The following is a 21,233-nucleotide window of genomic DNA, read 5'->3' as shown; positions in this document are numbered from 1 at the left end:
GAGATCTTGCTGGCCAGGGTAGTTGACTTACACCTTCTAGAGCACGTTGGGTGGCACGGGATACATGCGGACGTGCATTGTCCTGTTGGAACAGCAAGTTCCCTTGCCGGTCTAGGAATGGTAGAACGATGGGTTCGATGACGGTTTGGATGTACCGTGCACTATTCAGTGTCCCCTCGACGATCACCAGTGGTGTACGGCCAGTGTAGGAGATCGCTCCCCACACCATGATGCCGGGTGTTGGCCCTGTGTGCCACGGTCGTATGCAGTCCTGATTGTGGCACTCACCAGCACAGCGCCAAACACGCATACGACCATCATTGGCACCAAGGCAGAAGCGACACTCATCGCTGAAGACGACACGTCTCCATTCGTCCCTCCATTCACGCCTGTCGCGACACCACTGGAGGCGGGCTGCACGATGTTGGGGCGTGAGCGGAAGACGGCCTAACGGTGTGCGGGGCCGTAGCCCAACTTCATGAAGACGGTTGCGAATGGTCCTCGCCGATACCCTAGGAGCAACAGTGTCCCTAATTTGCTGGGAAGTGGCGGTGCGGTCCCCTACGGCACTGCGTAGGATCCTGCGGTCTTGGCGTGCATCCGTGCGTCGCTGCGGTCCGGTCCCAGGTCGACGGGCACGTGCACCTTCCGCCGACCACTGGCGACAACATCGATGTACTGTGGAGACCTCACGCCCCACGTGTTGAGCAATTCGGCGGTACGTCCACCTGGCCTCCCGCATGCCCACTATACGCTCTCGCTCAAAGTCCGTCAACTGCACATACGGTTCACGTCCACGCTGTCGCGGCATGCTACCAGTGTTAAAGACTGCGATGGAGCTCCGTATGCCACGCAAACTGGCTGACACTGACGGCGGCGGTGCACAAATGCTGCGCAGCTAGCGCCATTCGACGGCCAACACCGCGGTTCCTGGTGTGTCCGCTGTGCCGTGCGTGTGATCATTGCTTGTACAGCCCTCTCGCAGTGTCCGGAGCAAGTATGGTGGGTCTGACACACCGGTGTCAATGTGTTATTTTTTCCATTTCCAGGAGTGTATAACTGATTCGCCTTGAGAGGCTATAAATCCACAATCTTCATTGCGGTCGCACATTTACCTCCAGTGGGAAACTGAATTAGCGATCGTGAAGGACACGGACAGGGACTGCAGATGGGTGGCACCAGGAGGGAACGTGAGTTGGCCGTGGAGCGTGACGAGGTGGTATAGAGATTGTGTCCAGATGGTGCAGTGATTTAATTCAACCGCCTCGCAAGCAGGGAATCCCGGGTTCGAGTCCTGATCCGGCACACATTTTCGCACGTCACCACTGATTCAGCATAGAGTTCCGATGTATCTTACAGCGTTAGTTCCTTCTCTTTTCTTTCCTTTTCCTTCTTTCTCCTCCACCTTCAGTTTGCACAACAGACAGGAAGTGTGAATGTTTGTCAACTTCAGGGTTTGCTCCTCCCCCGGCCCCGTCACTTCCGCCCTCGCTGCCAGTCCTCGAGTGATCCCGACCAGTCACGTGACCTGTTGCAGGTGGCGGCTGGGCGGTGATGGGTGGTTCTGCCGCGAGCAACGGTGCAGCGGCAGCGGCAGCGGCAGACGTGGTGGCAGCCAGAGCCGCAGCGGCCGCCGGCGGGGGCGGAGGCGGAGGCAGTGCCAGTGCCGGCCCCAGGGACACCGTGGCGGCGCCGGGGGTGGCCGCCCCTGCCGCCCCCGGCCCGGGGGCGGGCGCGAGCGCGGGGGCGGGCGCGGCCGCCGCAGTCTGGTCCTCCACCGCGACCGCCGTCTCCGTGAGTGTCCGCCGGCTCTGAGCAGGCAGCCAGCTGCAGTCGCCAAGTGTTCTGCCGCACAGGCAGCGAGTGGCACCGCAATTCCTCTGCAGACAGGGCCGCCACAGAGGCCAGTCGCCCACCAGGCACCTCACCTTATCAGATTAGATTAGATTAAACATGTTCCACCAATACGACACTTTCTAATTATGTGAAACGGGCCAGTTTCAAGAAAGTGTCTTTAGGCTACATGTTAGAATTCACCTTTTTTTCTAAAAATGGTGCGATTTCTAATTTATAACAAAAAAATTATGTGTGGAATAGAAGGAGCTGTCATTCAGAAAATGCTGGTTGGATATCTGCCAGACTATAAATGCTATTTGGTGATTACGGACTTCTGTGGCAGCGTATTTCACCCCTTTCTGTTCCAAAGTTAGACTTAACTAAGAAGAATGAATATAAGCCTGTTGTAGCTATGCATCCTGCTGTTGCTTTTGAACTGGGATGGATTATTAACTAATTTCTCTCTCTCTCTCTCTCTCTCTCTCTCTCTCTCTCACACACACACACACACACACATACATATATATATATATATATATATATATATATATATATATATATGTGTGTGTGTGTGTGTGTGTGTGTGTGTGTGTGTGTGTGTGTGTGTCTGTGTATGTGTGTGTGTGAGAGAGAGAAAGAGAAATTTGTCAATAACCCATCCCAGTTCAAAAGCAACAGCTGCTATGGGCAACCTTAGATCCTTAAATAAATGTCTGCAAGATGATCTTCGGTGGGCTCCAGCTATAATTCTGATTACACCCTTCCGTGCAATGAATACTTTTTCCCTTATTGCTGAATTTCCCCCAAAAATATGATGCCACACAATAGCAGTGAGTAAGAATAGGCGTTGTAAGCTAACTTACTAATATGTTTGTCATCAAAATTTACAATAACCATAATACCATAAGTATCTAAGCTCAAACATTTCACTAGATCATCAATGTGTTTCTTCCAGTTCGATCTTGCAACAATTTACACACCTAAAAATTTGGAATATTTTGCCTTAGCTGCAGACTTCTGTTCAAACTGAATATTTGTTAATGGTGATACACGATTTACTGTACATAACTGTACATGCTGTGTTTTACTAAAATTTAATAAGAGTCCATTTGCAGAGAACCGCTTCATAATTTTGCTCATATAATTCTTGTTTGTTGGATTGATTACCATACTTGTGTTGTCACCAAAACAGAAATATGGTGTGGCCAATCATTAATATAACAGCACACCCAAGACTGAACCATTCTTGATACCTCCCCATTTTATGGAATCTGCAGATTTTTTTGCATTATGTGAACTGCTTACTTCAGCCTTCTGCACTCTTCCAAATATATATGAATTGAACCATTTGTGCACTGTTCCACTCATAGCGAATACTTAAGCGTATCTAGAAGAATGCTGCTTCTCTGGTAGTACAATTACTCTTGAAGAAATATCGTAGCCACTGACTTCTTTCTGCTGCTGACATTAAGCTCTGTTGTTGCTGCAACCTTTCTGCTGTTGCCACTGTTTGTCCACCACTTGATGCTGTCCGCTGCCTCTTTCCTTCTGATGAAACAACCCTGCAGCCTTCTGTTGACGGTGTTGCCCGCGTTGCCCCGTCAACTGTTGTTGTTTACATGGAGCTGACACCAAACACAGGCTGCTAATGCCTCCTCCCCACACACTGCCTCGATGTTGTTACCCTCTCCGTGGTGCTGACGATGTACGTCAGCTATTTGTTGCTCCCCTCATTGTAGTCCCGATAACAGCCAACAACTATTTGATGTGTGGCGGGTGTGGCTGTGAATTTATTCATCAAATTACTGTTGCTTAGTAAACATACTGCATGACATAATGGTGGTAAATAATACGTTAAGGAATATTCTGTTGCCAGTTACATACATTCAGGTGTTTTGATGGGATATCACAAAGATCAGATATATCCGACATCTAGGCTACATCTCTGCATGAGACTAAACTTTTCCCCATCTTGTTCTTCTTCTCTTCCATTCCAGCGGTATGACACTGGAGCAAACTATCCAGTAGCCTCCTTATCCGCAACCCGTCTGCGTTCAAGGGCGGATTAAAGCTTTACTTGTTATAACCAGCATAGCCTTCCTCATTGCATATCCCAGCTGACTTCAATTTGTCGAATAGAGAACCAGTGCCAACGCTTCCTCACTCCAGGCTATGTCTCTTTGCTTCACTCTATCTCAACTGATAATCTTGCCCAATTATTTCTTCATCTTCCCCAGAACATTATTACTCTCAGAAATTTCATTCATTCTTTGCTGCTGTTATACACTTTGTTAGCTGTCATTTCGATGAAATCATAACAATTACACTGACATTTCTAAAGTACCTTATATTCATTAGTATATCTCCTATCGCTACTATCATTATTATTTTTACTGTTATGTACTGCCCATGTTGCTTATTTCGTGAGATATTTGGCCTGGTCACTATTTAGCTGCTATGAGCAACCTTGGATGTACTACTGTGATGGTTACTTTATCTAATCAATAGCTGCGTCCGGCAGTGTTACCTGCAGCTAGACACTTGTTTATAAAATATGTATTTATTCCAGACTTCTATTAGTTCATCTCCTCATTCCCCCTTCTGCCCACTTTTTGCACCCACACTCTCTGTGTGGATATCCTCCTCCCCCCTCCTCTCTCTGTCGACTTCTTCCTCCCCTCCACTTCCTACTCCTATTCTCTCTGTCCAGCTACTCTTTCCCCCTCCCTCTCTTCAACTCCATCTCTCCCTTCTCTCTCTCCATCTTTTCCTTCTCCCTATCCCTTTCCATATCCTCTCTCAAGGCTATCCCCACCCCAATAGAAGACTGATGAAGTGATGGTTCTTACCTCCACAGGATTTCTTTTCAGATCGTAACTAATATGTGTACCAAATTTGGCTGAAATCGTTCCAGGGGTTTAGCTTTAGCTTTGGCCACTTACGTTTCAAATATGTTCCATATGTATTTAACATATTTCACTCGCATTTAGACACATATTTCACCTATATCTCCAGCGAATTTCGCCCTGCAATTTCATTTCCCACTCAGCTCAAAGTTTATAGCACTCTATCTCATGGACTGTGTGTGTGTGTCGTCAATGAAACAATTTTTCACTTACATTCAATGCTATACGTGGCTACTGTCTGAGAAGTCCGTTGCGAATACAGTCAGTAGTAAAAAGGAATAAATGCTTCATGCATGGCAGTTTTACTGCACGAACAGCCAAAACGTAGTGAGTGATAAACTTTTCTGCCTTCATAATTTTGTGCGGGATGTAGGCGTGAAAAAGTATAGTAAAGATTTGAAATTATGTATAACGTCTGTTGCAAGTGTTAGTGCTCTGCCTCGAATACTGCATGAACCAAATATGGGTATTCTCGCGTCTTGGGCTACACTGATTCACGGTATAAGCTATCATCGTTCCAAATTTCTTCCAAAGCCGTCCATCCGTTTCAGCATGAAGGAGTATCAAACATACTAAAACACACGCGAACATACACAAACTTTCGCATTTATACCATACATATGACTATTATTGTGTACTACTTATGTACCACACATTTTTTAATGTTACCTTACTAACGGTGTTTCCTTAGGTCTAACACGGAAGGTCAAAATATCTTTATCTTCCCAGGTGAAATAAATGCGTAATTAAGATAAACAAATATGCAAGGCATATTGTAATTAATGGTGCAAAGTGGCATGAGTGACAGTATAGGATAATAGATACTAAAACATCGTTATAAAAATGGGTTAACAAGCGAGCTATTTGCAAAATAAATTCAGTGAGTGCTCACGGTCCATCACTGTCTTCAGAGTGAAATAACTTTTAAATAAGAATCGTACCTAAGCCTTGGTAGTCTTTGCTACAGGATCTAAAACCAACAGGGCTCAATATTTAGTCGATCCACCTGTCCGCTATCTTCAGGAGAGACAGTGCTGCTGCTAATACCTTCTGAAAACTGACGCCAAAGCTGGAATCCGCCGCTCTATACTGGCTGAGTCACGAGCTTTTCCCCCGTTTTCTGGAGGTTATTCCTGAGATTACTTGGAACAAAAAATATAAAAACAGTAATCAGATCCACAATTAAGGAGCTACAACAGAGTTCCGAAACATGCCACGGTGTATGGAGCGCTACACTTGTGTTCACTGGACACACGATCAGTCTTAGGTACACAAATGCAGCGAGTGGTACGTCTGCATAATAACTACGTTGTTGATACTGCAGTCACTGTCTACTGTTACTGTTTCCTGTGTACAGTACACTTTGTGATGCCACACAAGTTTTCATCGCAGAAGTATGGAGAGATGGTGTACATTTTGGGCTTCTGTGATGGTAATGCGAAAGCTGCTGTTGCCGAATATCACCGTCGGTATGATAATCGTAGGATTCTGAGTGCCAAAACATTCAGTGGAACATTACTAGAATCTGATACTCTTCCTACTATTCGTATCCGCTCCGAAAAATCTCGTGACGTTCAAGAAGAGGAAAACATACTTAATTCAGTAGAGTGCAGTCCTCGTTCTAGTACAATGCGCCTAGCTACCCGATTGGACGTTTCAGAATCTAAGGTATGCAGGATTCTTCATGAGAATGGACTGTTTCCTTTTCATGTGCAGAAAGTTCACCACATGATTGTGCCAACTGTTTACACTTTTGTAATTGGTTAAATAGAAATCGGCACCTCTATTGCTTCATAATGTTCCACTCAGCGGTCGTGGACCGTGGAAATCGACAAGCCGACGTGATCCTCCTCTCATTGGCACGGAATTTTGTATATACCAGGCTTCGTAAGACCCCAAAACATCGTTCTCAAGGCCGATTAATGCCGTTATCTCGGAAAGTGGAGGGGACACGCTCTTTATGTTCATTGTCTTTAAAAATATTCCTGTCTTAAAGGATCTGCCCGCAATATAAGGAATAAACGCCGCAGGTCTATGCTCCACTCACCTTCAAGAATGGTCCATGTCCCACAACTCGACGAATCTCTGTCTCAGTCCTCTCTCGCTATGGCCCGAGTCATTCCTCTTTGGCATTGGCAATTCTCAATTTCCTCATGTCATTGTGGCAGGTTGGAAACTGCTTTAGAAGAAAAAAATTAAAGGAATATATATTTTGATCTATTTTTTTTTCTTTCAAACAGGGACTTCATATTTCAGTCAGCTCATGATGATTTAGTCATGGACAAATATCACTTCATGAGAACTGGTTTTGTGAAAAACAACTCTCTCTCTAACCCACACACGGAAACACCTTGCACAGCGGACACTTTGAATGACTTCTTAATTCTATATTATGAATAGCATAGTTTTCAAATTTTCCAACATTAGCAACAAAATCTGCCCATGACTTCTACGATTTTGTGTTGCAATTGTATTTGAGAGTGAACAGCCCTTCTTTCTTCTTTTGTTAAGTAAATAATTCAGAGATGTTTCTTGTCATCGCTGCCACCTTCAGCTTCTCGAGAATAAGAGGAAATATTCTGTTGATGATGACATGTAGCGTTGTGTCATTTTTTGTTTGTTTGACCTGTAAAGTGATGAGTTAGAATCATACAAGAACTTGTTTGTTTCGGAACCAGTACTTTCGTAAATTGATGTATCAGCATAAAATGTAGAAAAGTTCTAGAGTAGCTAAATTTTCTCCTTTCTTCCAATTATAATGACCTGTCTTGCAAAAGCATGACTCAATAGACCTGACGGAGCTTACTACTATACGAAAATTTTCTAAAAATTGCCAGTATTTTATGCTTCTAAACCTGATTATTTCACAGTGTGACCCACATCCAACTATGCCCAACCTAATAGCGTCAACACTAAAAGTCCTGAAATTCAAACTGCTCTTGGGGCACAGGTCCATAATACTTCTGCGATATGTTGACAATGTATGAAACTGGGAGTGAACGGAGCGCAACAGCCCTGACAGGATGCTAAAGAAAGGGAATATTATATCCTCTTCTTTTAAGGGGTAATCAGATGTCCCATAAGATCATAAAGGTTCTGTCATGAACAGATGCCAAGTAAGCAAATTCCTCTGTTGGGCACCCACCCCGAAAATAGCATACGACATGCGTACCCGAGTCCTAAGAACCCCACTCCGTTTATACGGTGGGTGGCATATTTTTAGATGGGTATATCGGCTGCCAATACGTCCAGTTTTTGGGGCAGTCTTTATATGGAAGGAACAGAAGTTAAGTCGGTAGACTAACTGATAAACAGGAACAGGGGTTTTTCTCTTAGCAGGTCATGAGATCCTGTACTATTTCGCATCAAAAGACTATTTTATTTGGTGCGGATGACCCGAGTATTTTAAAATAGTCTTTGAGCGCAATGCTTCGTTGCTGCCGGTGTTTTACTAAGGACAGTGCAACAAGCTCGGTGTTGGGCAGTGCATCCACCATGTGCGACATGGAGACCTATACAGGGTATCTCAAACTTTTTGAATCGAATTGAAACAGTTGATAGTGGGTCAGAAACCGATTATTTCAGATAGGGTAATGCACTTTTATTCTGTTATGGAAATACACAGTGTACAGCATACAACAACAGCATAGTTCACAGTGACTGTTCATAGTGACGACTACCAGTCTCAGTGCATTCTTGGTAATGGTGCAACAAGCTCTGTGAACGCTAGTGTTTTTTAGAGCAGGAAACAGGCAGCTTGGGCCTTAGCAAGCAGCTCTTTATCCGTTTCTATGGGGGTTTCATACATCAGCGTCTTCCTGTAACCCCAGAAGAAAAGTCCAGAAGTGGGAGATTGCGCTGTCATGGGACAGGACCCCTTAAATCCGACGGTGAGGGTATGTATTGTTCAGGTGGTCATGAACATTGACACTGAAGACGGCTGGTGCACTGTAGTGTTGAAACCAGATCCTTTTGTCGACTAGAAGCGTTAAGTCTCGAAGAACCGTTACAGCATATTTTGCAGGAACACCAGGTAATGTGGACTCATCAAATGAGGAGACAGCAAATAAGGTCCTGTTAGGTGATACTGGACAATGTTCACACACACGACGACAGAGAATCGTCTTGTTGGTGACCACCAATGCAGGTGGCTTGGAGATTGTCCTCACCAAAGACATGGCTCGTGTGGATGTTGAAAACGGCATCATGAGTGGATGAGATCTCATCTGTGAACAATAAAACTGTACGAAGTTCAGCACTGCAACGGAAAGTCCACTGACAGAAGTGAGCGTGGAGCTCAAAACCAGTTGGTCCCAGCGCTTGCACGTATTCTTTACGGTAAGGATGTTGTTGTGTCTAGACAAGACAGTCTAGACACAAGGCGGAGATACCGAAAGGGCACGCGTCAACTCACGCCGACTGGCGTGAATTCTGGAACAGGATACGTAATTAATGCTATAATGAAAAGTACGTAGCTGAGGTTATACATAACTTTATTCCATCGTTGTGGTACATCGCTCTTGACTATACAAATGAGACTCTCTCCAGATAAGGTTAATGGCGCCTTGCTAGGTCGTAGTCATGGACTTAGCTGAAGGCTATTCTAAATGTCTCTCGGCAAATGAGATAAAGGCTTCGTCAGTGTAGTCGCTAACAAAGTCGTAGTACAACTGGGGCGAGTGCTAGTACGTCTCTCTAGACCTGCCGTGTGGTGGCGCTCGGTCTGCAAATACTGACTGTGGCGACACGCGGGTCCGACATGTACTAATGGACCGCGGCCGATTTAAAGCTACCACCTAGCAAGTGTGGTGTCTGGCGGTGACACCACAGATGTAATACCTGTTCCACCAGTATTCTACACATTATATCCTTCGACGTGTGCATTTCACGGGCAAGTTGACAGTTGTTTATTGCGAGATGGTTCGCCACACAATCTGACAGCATCTCCTGAAAGTCTGATGTTCATCTCTTCAGTGGGGAATCCTCGTCCGGCTTTCTGTGGCGGTGAAGACTCCCTCCATCTGTGGGGAGAAACTCCTTACAGTTAGCACGACGCCTGTCGGGGAAGCATTGTCTGTACCTTCGTGCTGCTTCATACACACTGCATCCTGTCGTATCATACATTAAAAACGCATGTCAGCCAACGTTAACGTTCCATCTATGATTACACATCTTGCACTGTGCACAGTAACACACATCACTGTGGACACATCACAAGACGTTTGACGCAATGGATAACTGATACGAAGGATAGTGGTGTGTGTGTGTGTGTGTGTGTGTGTGTGTGTGTGTGTGTTGGTGGGTGGGCGGGTGGGTGGGTGGGTGGGTGTGTCGGTGGGTGGCACTGGTTAATGTGTCTGTGCGATTTGTACGATCATCATATGACACAGGTGCTATGTTACATGACACACATGCTATGAGCTAAGTTGTGTACAGTATGTCTGTTTAGTGATCAGGGCTGTACGCTGTTTATCACCTGCTGCATGTTCTACATCTACATCTACATCCATACTCCGCAAGCCAGCTACGGTGTGTGGCGGAGGGTACCTTGAGAACCTCTATCGGTTCTCCCTTCCATTCCAGTCTCCTATGGTTCGTGGAAAGAAAGATTGTCGGTATGCCTCTGCGTGGGCTCTAATCTCTCCGATTTTATCCTCATGGTCTCTTCGCGAGATATACGTGGGAGGGAGCAATATACTGCTTGACTCCTCGGTGAAGGTATGTTCTCGAAACTTTGACAAAAGCCCGTACCGAGCTACTGAGCGTCTCTCCTGCAGAGTCTTCCACTGGAGTTTATCTATCATCTCCGTAACGCTTTCGCGATTACTAAATGATCCTGCAACGAAGCGCTCTGTTCTCCGTTGGATCTTCTCTATCTCTTCTATCAACCCTGTCTGGAACGGACCCCACACTGGTGAGCAGTATTCAAGCAGTGGGCGAACAAGTGTAGTGTAACCTACTTCCTTTGTTTCCAGACTGCATTTCCTTAGGATTCTTCTGGCATCTGGTTTATCGACGATTAATTTTATATGGTCATTCCATTTTAAATCACTCCTAATGCCTATTCCCAGATAATTTATGGAATTAACTGCTACTAGTTGCTGACCTGCTATATCGTAGCTATATGATAAAGGATCTTTCTTTCTGTGTATTCGGAGCACATTACACTTGTCTACATTGAGATTCAATTGCGATTCCCTGCACCATGCGTTGCAGATCCTCATGCATTTCAGTACAATTTTCCATTGTTACAACATCTCGATATACTACAGCATCATCCGCAAAAAGCCTCAGTGAACTTCCGAAGTTTATCGACAAGGTCATTTATACACAGGGTGAGTCGCGTAAGACGTAAAACCCCCATTATTCCGTTGGCGATTGCACGTATCGACAAGCGGTGTTCGGCGAATCATAGCCGACTATGGGGCACATACAGGGTGTTTCAAAAATGACCGGTATATTTGAAACGGCAGTAAAAACTAAACGAGCAGCGATAGAAATACACCGTTTGTTGCAATATGCTTGGGACAACAGTACACTTTCAGGCAGACAAACTTTCGAAATTACAGTAGTTACAACTGTCAACAACAGATGGCGCTGCGGTCTGGGAAACTCTATAGTACGATATTTTCCACATATCCACCATGCGTAGCAATAATATGGCGTAGTCTCTGAATGAAATTACCCGAAACCTTTGACAACGTGTCTGGCGGAATGGCTTCACATGCAGATGAGAAGTACTGCTTCAGCTGTTCAATTGTTTCTGGATTCTGGCGGTACATCTGGTCTTTCACGTGTCCCCACAGAAAGAAGTCACAGGGGCTCATGTCTGGCGAATAGGGAGGCCAATCCACGCCGCCTCCTGTATGTTTCGGATAACCCAAGCCAATCACACGATCATCGAAATATTCATTCAGGAAATTAAAGACGTCGGCCGTGCGATGTGGCCGGGCACCATCTTGCATAAACCACGAGGTGTTCGCAGTGTCGTCTAAGGCAGTTTGTACCGCCACAAATTCACGAAGAATGTCCAGATAGCGTGATGCAGTAATCGTTTCGGATCTGAAAAATGGGCCAATGATTCCTTTGGAGGAAATGGAGGCCCAGACCAGTACTTTTTGAGGATGCAGGGACGATGGGACTGTAACATGGGGCTTTTCGGTTCCCCATATGCGCCAGTTCTGTTTATTGACGAAGCCGTCCAGGTAAAAATAAGCTTCGTCAGTAAACCAAATGCTGCCCACATGCATATCGCCGTCATCAATCCTGTGCACTATATCGTTAGCGAATATCTCTCGTGCAGCAATAGTAGCGGCGCTGAGGGGTTGCCGCGTTTGAATTTTGTATGGATAGAGGTGTAAACTCTGGCGCATGAGACGATACGTGGACGTTGGCGTCATTTGGACCGCAGCTGCAACACGGCGAACGGAAACCCGAGGCCGCTGTTGGATCACCTGCTGCACTAGCTGCGCGTTGCCCTCTGTGGCTGCCGTACGCGGTCGCCCTACTTTTCCAGCACGTTCGTCCGTCACGTTCCCAGTCCGTTGAAATTTTTCAAACAGATCCTTTATTGTATCGCTTTTCGGTCCTTTGGTTACATTAAACCTCCGTTGAAAACTTCGTCTTGTTGCAACAACACTGTGTTCTAGGCGGTGGAATTCCAACACCAGAAAAATCCTCTGTTCTAAGGAATAAACCATGTTGTCTACAGCACACTTGCACGTTGTGAACAGCACACGCTTACAGCAAAAAGACGACGTACAGAATGGCGCACCCACAGACTGCGTTGTCTTCTATATCTTTCACATCACTTGCAGCGCCATCTGTTGTTGAAAATTGTAACTACTGTAATTTCGAAAGTTTGTCCGCCTGAAAATGTACTGTTGTCCCAAGCATATTGCAACAAACGGTGTATTTCTATCGCTGCTCATTTAGTTTTTATTGCCGTTTCAAATATACCGGTCATTTTTGAAAGAGCCTGTACTTTGGTACATGCACAATAATCACAACGTTTGTATTGACCGAGATAATGAGGCAAGTACGTGTTTTTTAAATGGGACGCTATACTTTTTTTACCATGATTCGAACGCTCTGGAAAAGACGCGTACGGTGATGTAACGCATGTTGCTATTGTGATTCAAACTTCGCTTAAAAGACGCTGGGAAATATTGTACGAATGAAGGTCGAGACGGTCGGAAGCGGCTGCAGACTGTCAACACGCCTCGCGCGACCCGCAGGCCGAGTTGCCGTGCTCTGTGCAGCGTGCACGGCCTACGCTACGTAGGTAAGTCCTCATCCCCCTTCTAGAGAAGGAACGAAAGTGCAGTCTTCCTCTGTTAAACAGCTCTGGAAAAAGACATTTAGTAGTTGGGCCAACGTACAACAGACGCCCGGGATCTTTGCGAGAGTGCAGCCGAACTGCATGCTCTGTTGCGCATTGAGACTGGAGGTCATCGCTTCGAACAATTACTAAAAATGGTTCAAATGGCTCTGAGCACTATGGGACTCAACTGCTGTGGTCATAAGTCCCAGAGAACTTAGAACTACTTAAACCTAACTAACCTAAGGACAGCACACAACACCCAGCCATCACGAGGCAGAGAAAATCCCTGACCTCGCCGGGAATCGAACCCGGGAACCCGGGCGTGGGAAGCGAGAACGCTACCGCACGACCACGAGATGCGGGCGAACAATTACTGTGAGCTACATTGTTGTTATGCAGTGTATGCTGTGTATGTACACAACACAATAAATATGCATTTCTGGCCGTTGGTTCCGCATCTCAGTATAATCTTTTGTGGACCCATTATCAGATGTTCCAGTTTGACCCAAAAGGTTTGGTGCACGACGTTTCCAGCCTCAGTGTTAATTTTCAGCAGAAATCGGAAACAACAGCGGCAGCGTCTCTCCAGACTGTGGCGCGTGGCAGGAGCGGCGGAGTGCCGAGTCGTGTCCGGCAGCAGAGCCGCGCAGGGCGCTAACAGTGACCGGCTTGCCCGCAGTACCCGGCCGTGACGACGGCCGTGGCCGGCGAAGCCCCCAACGCGACGCTGAGCGCCTTCCTGGACAACGAGACGGCGTCGGTGGCGGGCGGCGTCGGCGTGGGCGGCGTGGGCGACGCGGCCGCCGGCACCTTCTGCCTCGAGTGGGAGGCGGCGCAGCACAACCTCTTCCAGACGGCCAACCTCTTCTTCGCCGCCGCCTTCCTCGTGCCGCGCTCCTTCAAGCAGAGCCTGCTCGTCCTCAGGTGGGTCCTCTCCTCCCCAGCGAGGTCAAACAGACGCTCGTGCCCTTCCCAGTATCTGCTTCTGCATACGTACGGTCCGTGGCGGAGGGAATCCTGCACCATTACTTCTCAATTCCCTCGTAAGAAAAACGACAGTCTATATCCCTCCAAAAAAAAGATGGCTCTGAGCACTATGGGACTCAACTGTTGTGGTCATAAGTCCCCTAGAACTTACAAGGGAACCTCCCCATCGCACCCCCCTCAGATTTAGTTATAAGTTGGCACAGTGGATAGGCCTTGAAAAACTGAACGCAGATCATTCGAGAAAACAGGAAGAAGTTGTGTAGAACTATGAACAAATAAGCAAAATATACAAACTGAGTAGTCCATGTGCAACATAGGCAACATCAAGGACGACCTGAGTTAGGAGCGCCGTGGTCCCGTGGTTAGCGTGAGCAACTGCGCAGGGAGAGGTCCTTGGTTCAAATCTTCCCTCGTGTGAAAATTTTTCTTCCTTTATTTTCGCAAAGTTATTATCTGTCCGTTCGTTCATTGACGTCTCTGTTCACTGTAATAAGTTTAGTGTCTATGTTTTGTGACCGCACCGCAAACTTACAGTTCGGAAATTATTCATTGTCCTTGTTATTGAAGTCGCGAGCTATATTTGCTGGATTCATATTGCCCACGGAATACATCTCACGTATTTAATGCACTCCCGTCCAAAGTAGCGAACAGTCAACTGCCAGCCAGGGAGCTTCGTTAGCAGGAATACTCCTCTTCCGTGCGCTGTTCTCGTGTGTTTCGATGTTTGTTTAGGTGTAGCATCTTTATGCTACGGCGCAGTTACCTCGCATCGGACGGACGGACAGATAATAATTGCCTGAAAATAAAAAAATAAACTCTTCACTCGAGGGTAGATTTGAACCAAGCACCTCTCGAACCGCATCTGCTCACGCTAACCACGGGACCACAACGCTCCTGAGCTCATTTCATCCTTGATGTTGCCTATCTTGCACATGGACTACTCAGTTTGTATATTTCGCTATTTTTTTCATAGTTCCACACAACTTCTTCCTGTTTTCTCGATTGATCTGCGTTCAGTTTTTCAAGGCCTATCCACTTTGCCAACTTATAACTAATTCTGAGGGGGGTGCGATGGGGAGGTTCCCTTGTTAGAACTACTTAAACTGAACTAACCTAAGGACAGCACACAACACCCAGCCATCACGAGGCAGAGAAAATGCCTGACCCCGCCGGGAATCGAACCCGGGAACCCGGGCGTGGGAAGCGAGAACGCTACCGCACGACCACGAGATGCGGGCTATATGCCTCCGTATAGCTCTAATATCTCGCGTTTCATCATCGTGGTTCTTATGTGAAACGTATGTTGGCTCCAGTAGAATCGTTCTGCAGTCAGCTTCAAATTCCGGTTGCCTAAATTTTATCAACAGTGTTCCTCGAAAAGAGCGTCGCTTCCTCGCCAGGGATTCACATTTGCGTTCCCGAAGCACTTCTGTAACACTTGCGTGTTGTTCGAAGGTGCTGGTAGGAAAGCTAGCAGCCCAGCCCTCAATTCCTTCGATGTTTTCCTATAGTACGATCCCAAAAACTTGAGAATCTCTCTCAGCAGCGTCCTATATGTGACCTCCTTTACAGATGAAGCACAATTTCCCAAAATTCTCCCAATAAACCGAATTCGACCATTCGCCTTCCCTACCGCAATCTTCACGTGCTCGTTACATTCCATACCACTTTCCCACGCTACACAGATATTTAAACGACTTGATTGTTTCAAGCAGGACATCACCAGTAGTGTACTGGTTTGTTTTTCCTAATCATCCGCGTCAACTTTCTTACATTTAGAGCTAGCTGCCCTTCGTGACGTCAGCTTCTATCCTCCTGCAGTCACTCAGCGAAAACACCTTCCCGTACACCACAGCGTCATCAACAATCGCCCGCAGATTGCTGTCCACCCTGTCTGCCACTTCATTTACGTGAAAAGAAAATAACAGCGGCAGTATCACACTTCCCTGGAGCCCTCCTCACTTTACCTTTGCCTCTAATGAACACTTGTCGTCAAGGGCAATAACCTGGGTTCTGTTACTAAGAAGTCTTCGAGCGACTCAGATGTCTGGGAACCTTTTCCACATGCTCGTATCTTCTTTAACAGTCTGCAGTGGAGCACCGTGTCAAATGGTTTCCGGAGATCTGGAAATATGGACACTGCCTGCTGCCCTTCATCCATAGTCATCAGGATATCGTGTGAGTAAAGGGCTGTCTGAGTTTCACACGAGCAATGCTTTCTAAAACCGTGCTGATTCGTTGACATAAGCTTTTCTGTATCCAGCCTCCGCCCGACAAGCGGCGGAGGTGCGTGTGTTCCCCCAATTTTATTTCTTATGTAGAGAGTCGGAGGTCGACGACTGACGTTTCATTCCTCTGTTTTGTTTTCTAAGCCATAATTGACACTTAGCCACATGTCTGATACCCGCCTGTACTGGGATCTTACGCTCAAATTCTATCCTGCTCCTGGCGGAAAGAAAGCGTCTCTCAAGGTGCGGATTAATAAAATACAAAAATAAAAATAAAACATTTGTGTGGAACACAGCCTGCTTCATTCATACACAGCATACGGGTGAACAGATGAATTTCGTGATCCTGGATTCTAGAAATACGCACGACACTGCATCAGATCGTCGATTACGAAAGAAGGTGCAATCATACGGAGTGTCTTAGAAGATACTGATTGGCTTGATGTACATTCAGCTAGTAGATAACAGTACCTTGCAAAGGGTTTAGAAGATGGACTTCAATAATAGTAATACAAGATTTATGCAAAGTGGTTCAATTAAATAATGCAACATTGAGGGAATTAGAACACGAAATTCAGACGCATTAGCAAGAAAAGCGTTTCTAAAAAAAATTTTATCAACACCGAATATCAATGTAAATGCAAAACTGCCTTTTCTCAAGTTATTTATGTGGAATGTAACATTCTCATCATCATCATCATCATCGTCATCATGAACAGTTTGCAGCCCCAGGCTAGGTATATTTGACATCGAACTAAGTCAAATACTAGCTTGTAACTTTTACATCCATATTCATTCGACTTTTCTGCTCGCATTCAATCGACCACCAGATCCTCGACCAATTGCTGTTCATCGATGTAACTAACATAGTTATATAATAAAATACAGAGATTTCAAACATTATAAACAAGCGTTATAAATGTATATCATTAAATAATTTAATTGCAATTATTTAAATTACAATTATTTGAAACTTTGTATTGTGGTTACAAAAAAAGAAGTATTAACAATGCAGAAGGTTACTTTCAAGCTGTTACTGCAGGAAAGACTACACAAGACGCCTGACTAGAACGTGTACAAAAAGATACGGCCGGGTAAAAGAGAAAGAAACGAGCAAATAATCATAATAAACATGTCTGGAAGCCAGTGGCTTCCTCAATGGAAATGGAAATGCCGTGTAGGTAGAGTCTCCCGTTCGCCGGGTGCAGGTCTTTCGAGGTGACGCCACTTCGGCGACTTGCGCGTCGATGGGGATGAAATGATGACGATAAGGACAACACGACACCCAGTCCATGAGAGGAGAAAATCTTCGACCCAGCCGGGAATCGGACCCGGGCCGTTAGGTATGACATTCTGGCGCACTGACCACTCAGCTACAAGGGGTGGACGCTTCCTCGATAAGTCGTATGCTCAAGTGCACTCATGCCGATGTTATAAAACTGTTGATATCTAAGGCTGCATTTATACTGCAGCTTCGATAATGGCACATCACGCTCACTTAGTAGAACTTTGATGTGGCTAGTCGGGAATACATAGCATGAATCTTTGACAAGTGTATGAGTCGTAGCTTGCCAGTACCATCGCTTAATAGGTCCACCGACTTGAGTTTGATTTTTTTTCGGAGGGGTGGGGGGGTGGGGGAAATGAGTTTAAAATCATTTATGTATTCCGGCCCGTTCATATTGTCGATGAACTCTGGAAACGCATTATGTATGGTTGTGAAACCATTTGGTAAACCCATGGGACTTTCCTAACGTGTGCAGCACCGATGAGGAGAAGTTCTGAAGACTGCCTTCACACGAGAGGTAGTCAGTGTGGGAGTTATAGCGTGTATGTCATCAAGTATAATTTTGGAACATACACTGTATTGGAACATTATGAATTATCTCGAAGAAAACGATTTATTGACACATAGTCAGCACGGATTCAGACAGTATCATCCTTGTGAAACACAACTACCTCTTTTTAATCATGAAGTAATGAGTGCTGTTGACAGGGGATGTGAAATTGATTCCATATTTTTAGATTTCCAGAAGGCTTTCGACACCGTTCCTCACAAGCGTCTTCTAATAAAACTGCGTCCTGTGGAATATCGCCTCAGTTGTGCGACTGGATTCGTGATTTCCTGTCAGATAGGTCGCAGTTCGTAGTAACAGACGGAAAGTCATCGAGGAAAACAGAAGTAATATTCGGCGTTGCCCAAGGAAGCGTTTTAGGCTCTCTATTGTTTATATTAACGACATAGGAGACAATTCGATTAGCCCTCTTAGATTGTCAGCAGATGATGCTGTCATTTACCGTCTTGTAAAGTCATTAGATAACCAAAACGAATTGCAAAATGATTTATATAAGATAACTGTATGATGTGAAAAGTGGCAACTGCCCCTGAATAAGTTATTCACATGAGTACTAAAAGAAATCCGCTAAATTTTACGTGATAAGTCACACAAATCTTAAGGCTGTAAATTCAACTAAATACTCAGGGATTATAATTACAAATAACCTTAATTGAAACGATTGCATAGATGATGTTGTAGGTAGAGCAAAGCAAAGGCTGCAATTCACTGGCAGAATACTCAGAAGGTGGAACAGGTCTACTAAAGACCATGCTTGTCCGCCCTGTACTGGAGTGTTGCTGTGCAGTGTGGGATCCGCATCAGGTGGGACTGACCGATGACATCGAAAAAGTTCAAATAAGGAAAGATCGTTTTGTATTATCGCAAAATAGGGAGATAGTGTCACAGACATGATACGTGAATTCGAGTGGCAATCATTAAAACAAAGGTGTTGTTCGTTGCGACGGGATCTTCTCATGAAATTTCAATCGCCAGTTTTCTCCTCCGATTGCGAAAACAATCTGTTGGCATCTACCTACATAGAGAGAAATGATCATGACGACAGACTGACAGAAATCAGGGCTTCCACAGAAAAATTTAAGTGCTCGTTTTTCCCGTTCGCCGTTCGAGAGTGGAACGGTAGAGAGACGGTTTGAAGGTGGTTCATTGAACCCTCTGCCATCCACTTTATTGTGAATAACAGAATAATCACGTAGATATAGATGAAGTCTATTTCTACAGTTTTTATTTTGGGGCGTTCTTTAATAAGGTGTTCGTGAACTCTATTGTCGTACATCATATTGCGAAATTTCTGGGCTTATGTTTACTAGGATTATTTGTTTGTTTCATGGTCTTCTAATTACCCGTCCTATATAACTGTAAGAACAGGCTCTGGCGGTTATCTTGACAGTCTATAAAATTCTTATGGGTATGTAACCGCATTTCAATGAGTAAAATTCTCCGCAGTGTCTGTCACTGTTGAAAATGGTGTTTTTGCTAACTGCTGAATGAGAAATGTTAAATATGGCTCTGGTAGGGTACTGGGGATGACGAGGAGGGAGGTATTAAATGTCGTTATGGCCAGACAGCGAAGGTGTCATCAACATTTCAGACTCAGCATTCTGGGTATAAGGGTGTGGAATGGACTGCTCTTTCTTCAAAATGCTTCCATGAAGGCGTCTGCCGTAACAGGCGAGAGAGAGGAACCCATAGCTACACTGTATGTCTGTTCACGGGTGTTTCTCTAAGGCAAGGCATCCGATGTCTGCGAATTAGTCTGCCAATGTTTAACGAACACCTATTTCAAGTGGAAAGTGGAATTCTATGAACAGGCGGACGCTGTAGGTATGCGCTCCGCCCTGTCGCATGTTGCAGAAGACATCTTCCTGGAAGCATTTGAAGAAACAGCATTCCAATCCGCACTTTCGCGCCCAGAATGCTGGCTCCGATATCTTGATGGCACCTTTATATGAGCACATGGAGAAGAATAGGTACAGAACTTCCACCAACTCCCAAATCAGTAGCCCAGCAAAATCCAGTTCACTACGGACGAAGGAAATAATGGAGCGCTGTCTTTTCTCGACGTGGAAGTTTACTAAAAGCCTGATCTTAAACTTGACGACGGAGTGTACAGGGTGATCAAAAAGTCAGTATAAATTTGAAAACTTAATAAACCACGGAATAATGTAGATAGAGAGGTAAAAATTGACACACATGCTTGGAATGACATGGGGTGTTATTAGAACAAAAAAAAAGTTCACAAAATGTCCGACAGATGGCGCTGGACAGCAAAACGTCAGTGACTACGAATGACAATCGTGTATAAAAGGAACTGTAATGAGAGAGAGAATCAGATGCGACACGAGTCGCAGCATGTTGACGTTACCTGAAAAGGCGCTTTTAGTGAAGCTATAGTATCAGAATGGGGAATGTGCTAGTTCAGCGTTACGATCCTATCGCCATAGGAAGGGGATTCGAACGGGTAAAGGTCCGTTGACAAATGCAGCTGTGGCGAGAATGATTTCGAAGTTAGTTCGAAGCCACGTGTTGTTTAGACGATAGACCCCGTAGTGGCCGACCGAGGACAAGGCGTAATGCTGTTGAGGCAGTTCAGGAAGAAATGGAGACTGTAGCGGGTTCGTCTGTGCACGGGGAAGTCAGCGCTCGTGCAGTCGCACGTCGCACCGGCATTCCATACACTACTGTTTGGTTGGCACTGAGGCGTACCCTCCGATGCTATCCGTACAAAAACCATCGGCATCGTGAACTGTTCCCTGGCGATTTAGTGAAGCGGAGGGCATTTGCGGTGTGGGCGTTTCAAAAGATGGCGGAAGCTGACGGTTGGTTGAGTAACGTGTTGTGGACCGACGAAGCTCATTTTACGCTTCGAGGGCCTGTCAACGCCCATAACTGCAGAATTTGGGCTACCTAAAATCCTAGAGCTGTCGTGGAAACTCCATTGCCCGACGAGAAAGTCACGTTTTGGGTTGGATTTACCACATCTACCGTTATCTGGCCTTTTTTCTTCGAGGAAATGCGTGATTCTGGTTTTGTAACTGCTACCGTGACTGGTGAGAGGTACGCCGATATGTTACAGAATGGCACCATCCACAGCCTG

General features: G+C 45.5%; 1 protein-coding gene across 1 annotated transcript in view; it reads left to right on the top strand.

The window, feature by feature from the left end:
- The first annotated feature begins 1,554 nt into the window (after positions 1 to 1,554).
- The window catches only part of LOC126101497 (blood vessel epicardial substance-like), a 153,653-nt gene continuing 133,974 nt past the window's right edge, over positions 1,555 to 21,233 (top strand). Inside the window, exons 1-2 of the mRNA XM_049912143.1 lie at positions 1,555 to 1,794; positions 13,850 to 13,989. Coding sequence (XP_049768100.1) covers positions 1,555 to 1,794; positions 13,850 to 13,989 — 380 coding nt within the window. The remainder of the gene's footprint in view (positions 1,795 to 13,849; positions 13,990 to 21,233) is intronic.

The sequence above is a fragment of the Schistocerca cancellata genome, chromosome 9, assembly GCF_023864275.1.
Source record: "Schistocerca cancellata isolate TAMUIC-IGC-003103 chromosome 9, iqSchCanc2.1, whole genome shotgun sequence".
In the NCBI taxonomy this organism is placed as follows: domain Eukaryota; kingdom Metazoa; phylum Arthropoda; class Insecta; order Orthoptera; family Acrididae; genus Schistocerca; species Schistocerca cancellata.
This window is presented reverse-complemented; position numbering and strand designations above follow the sequence as displayed.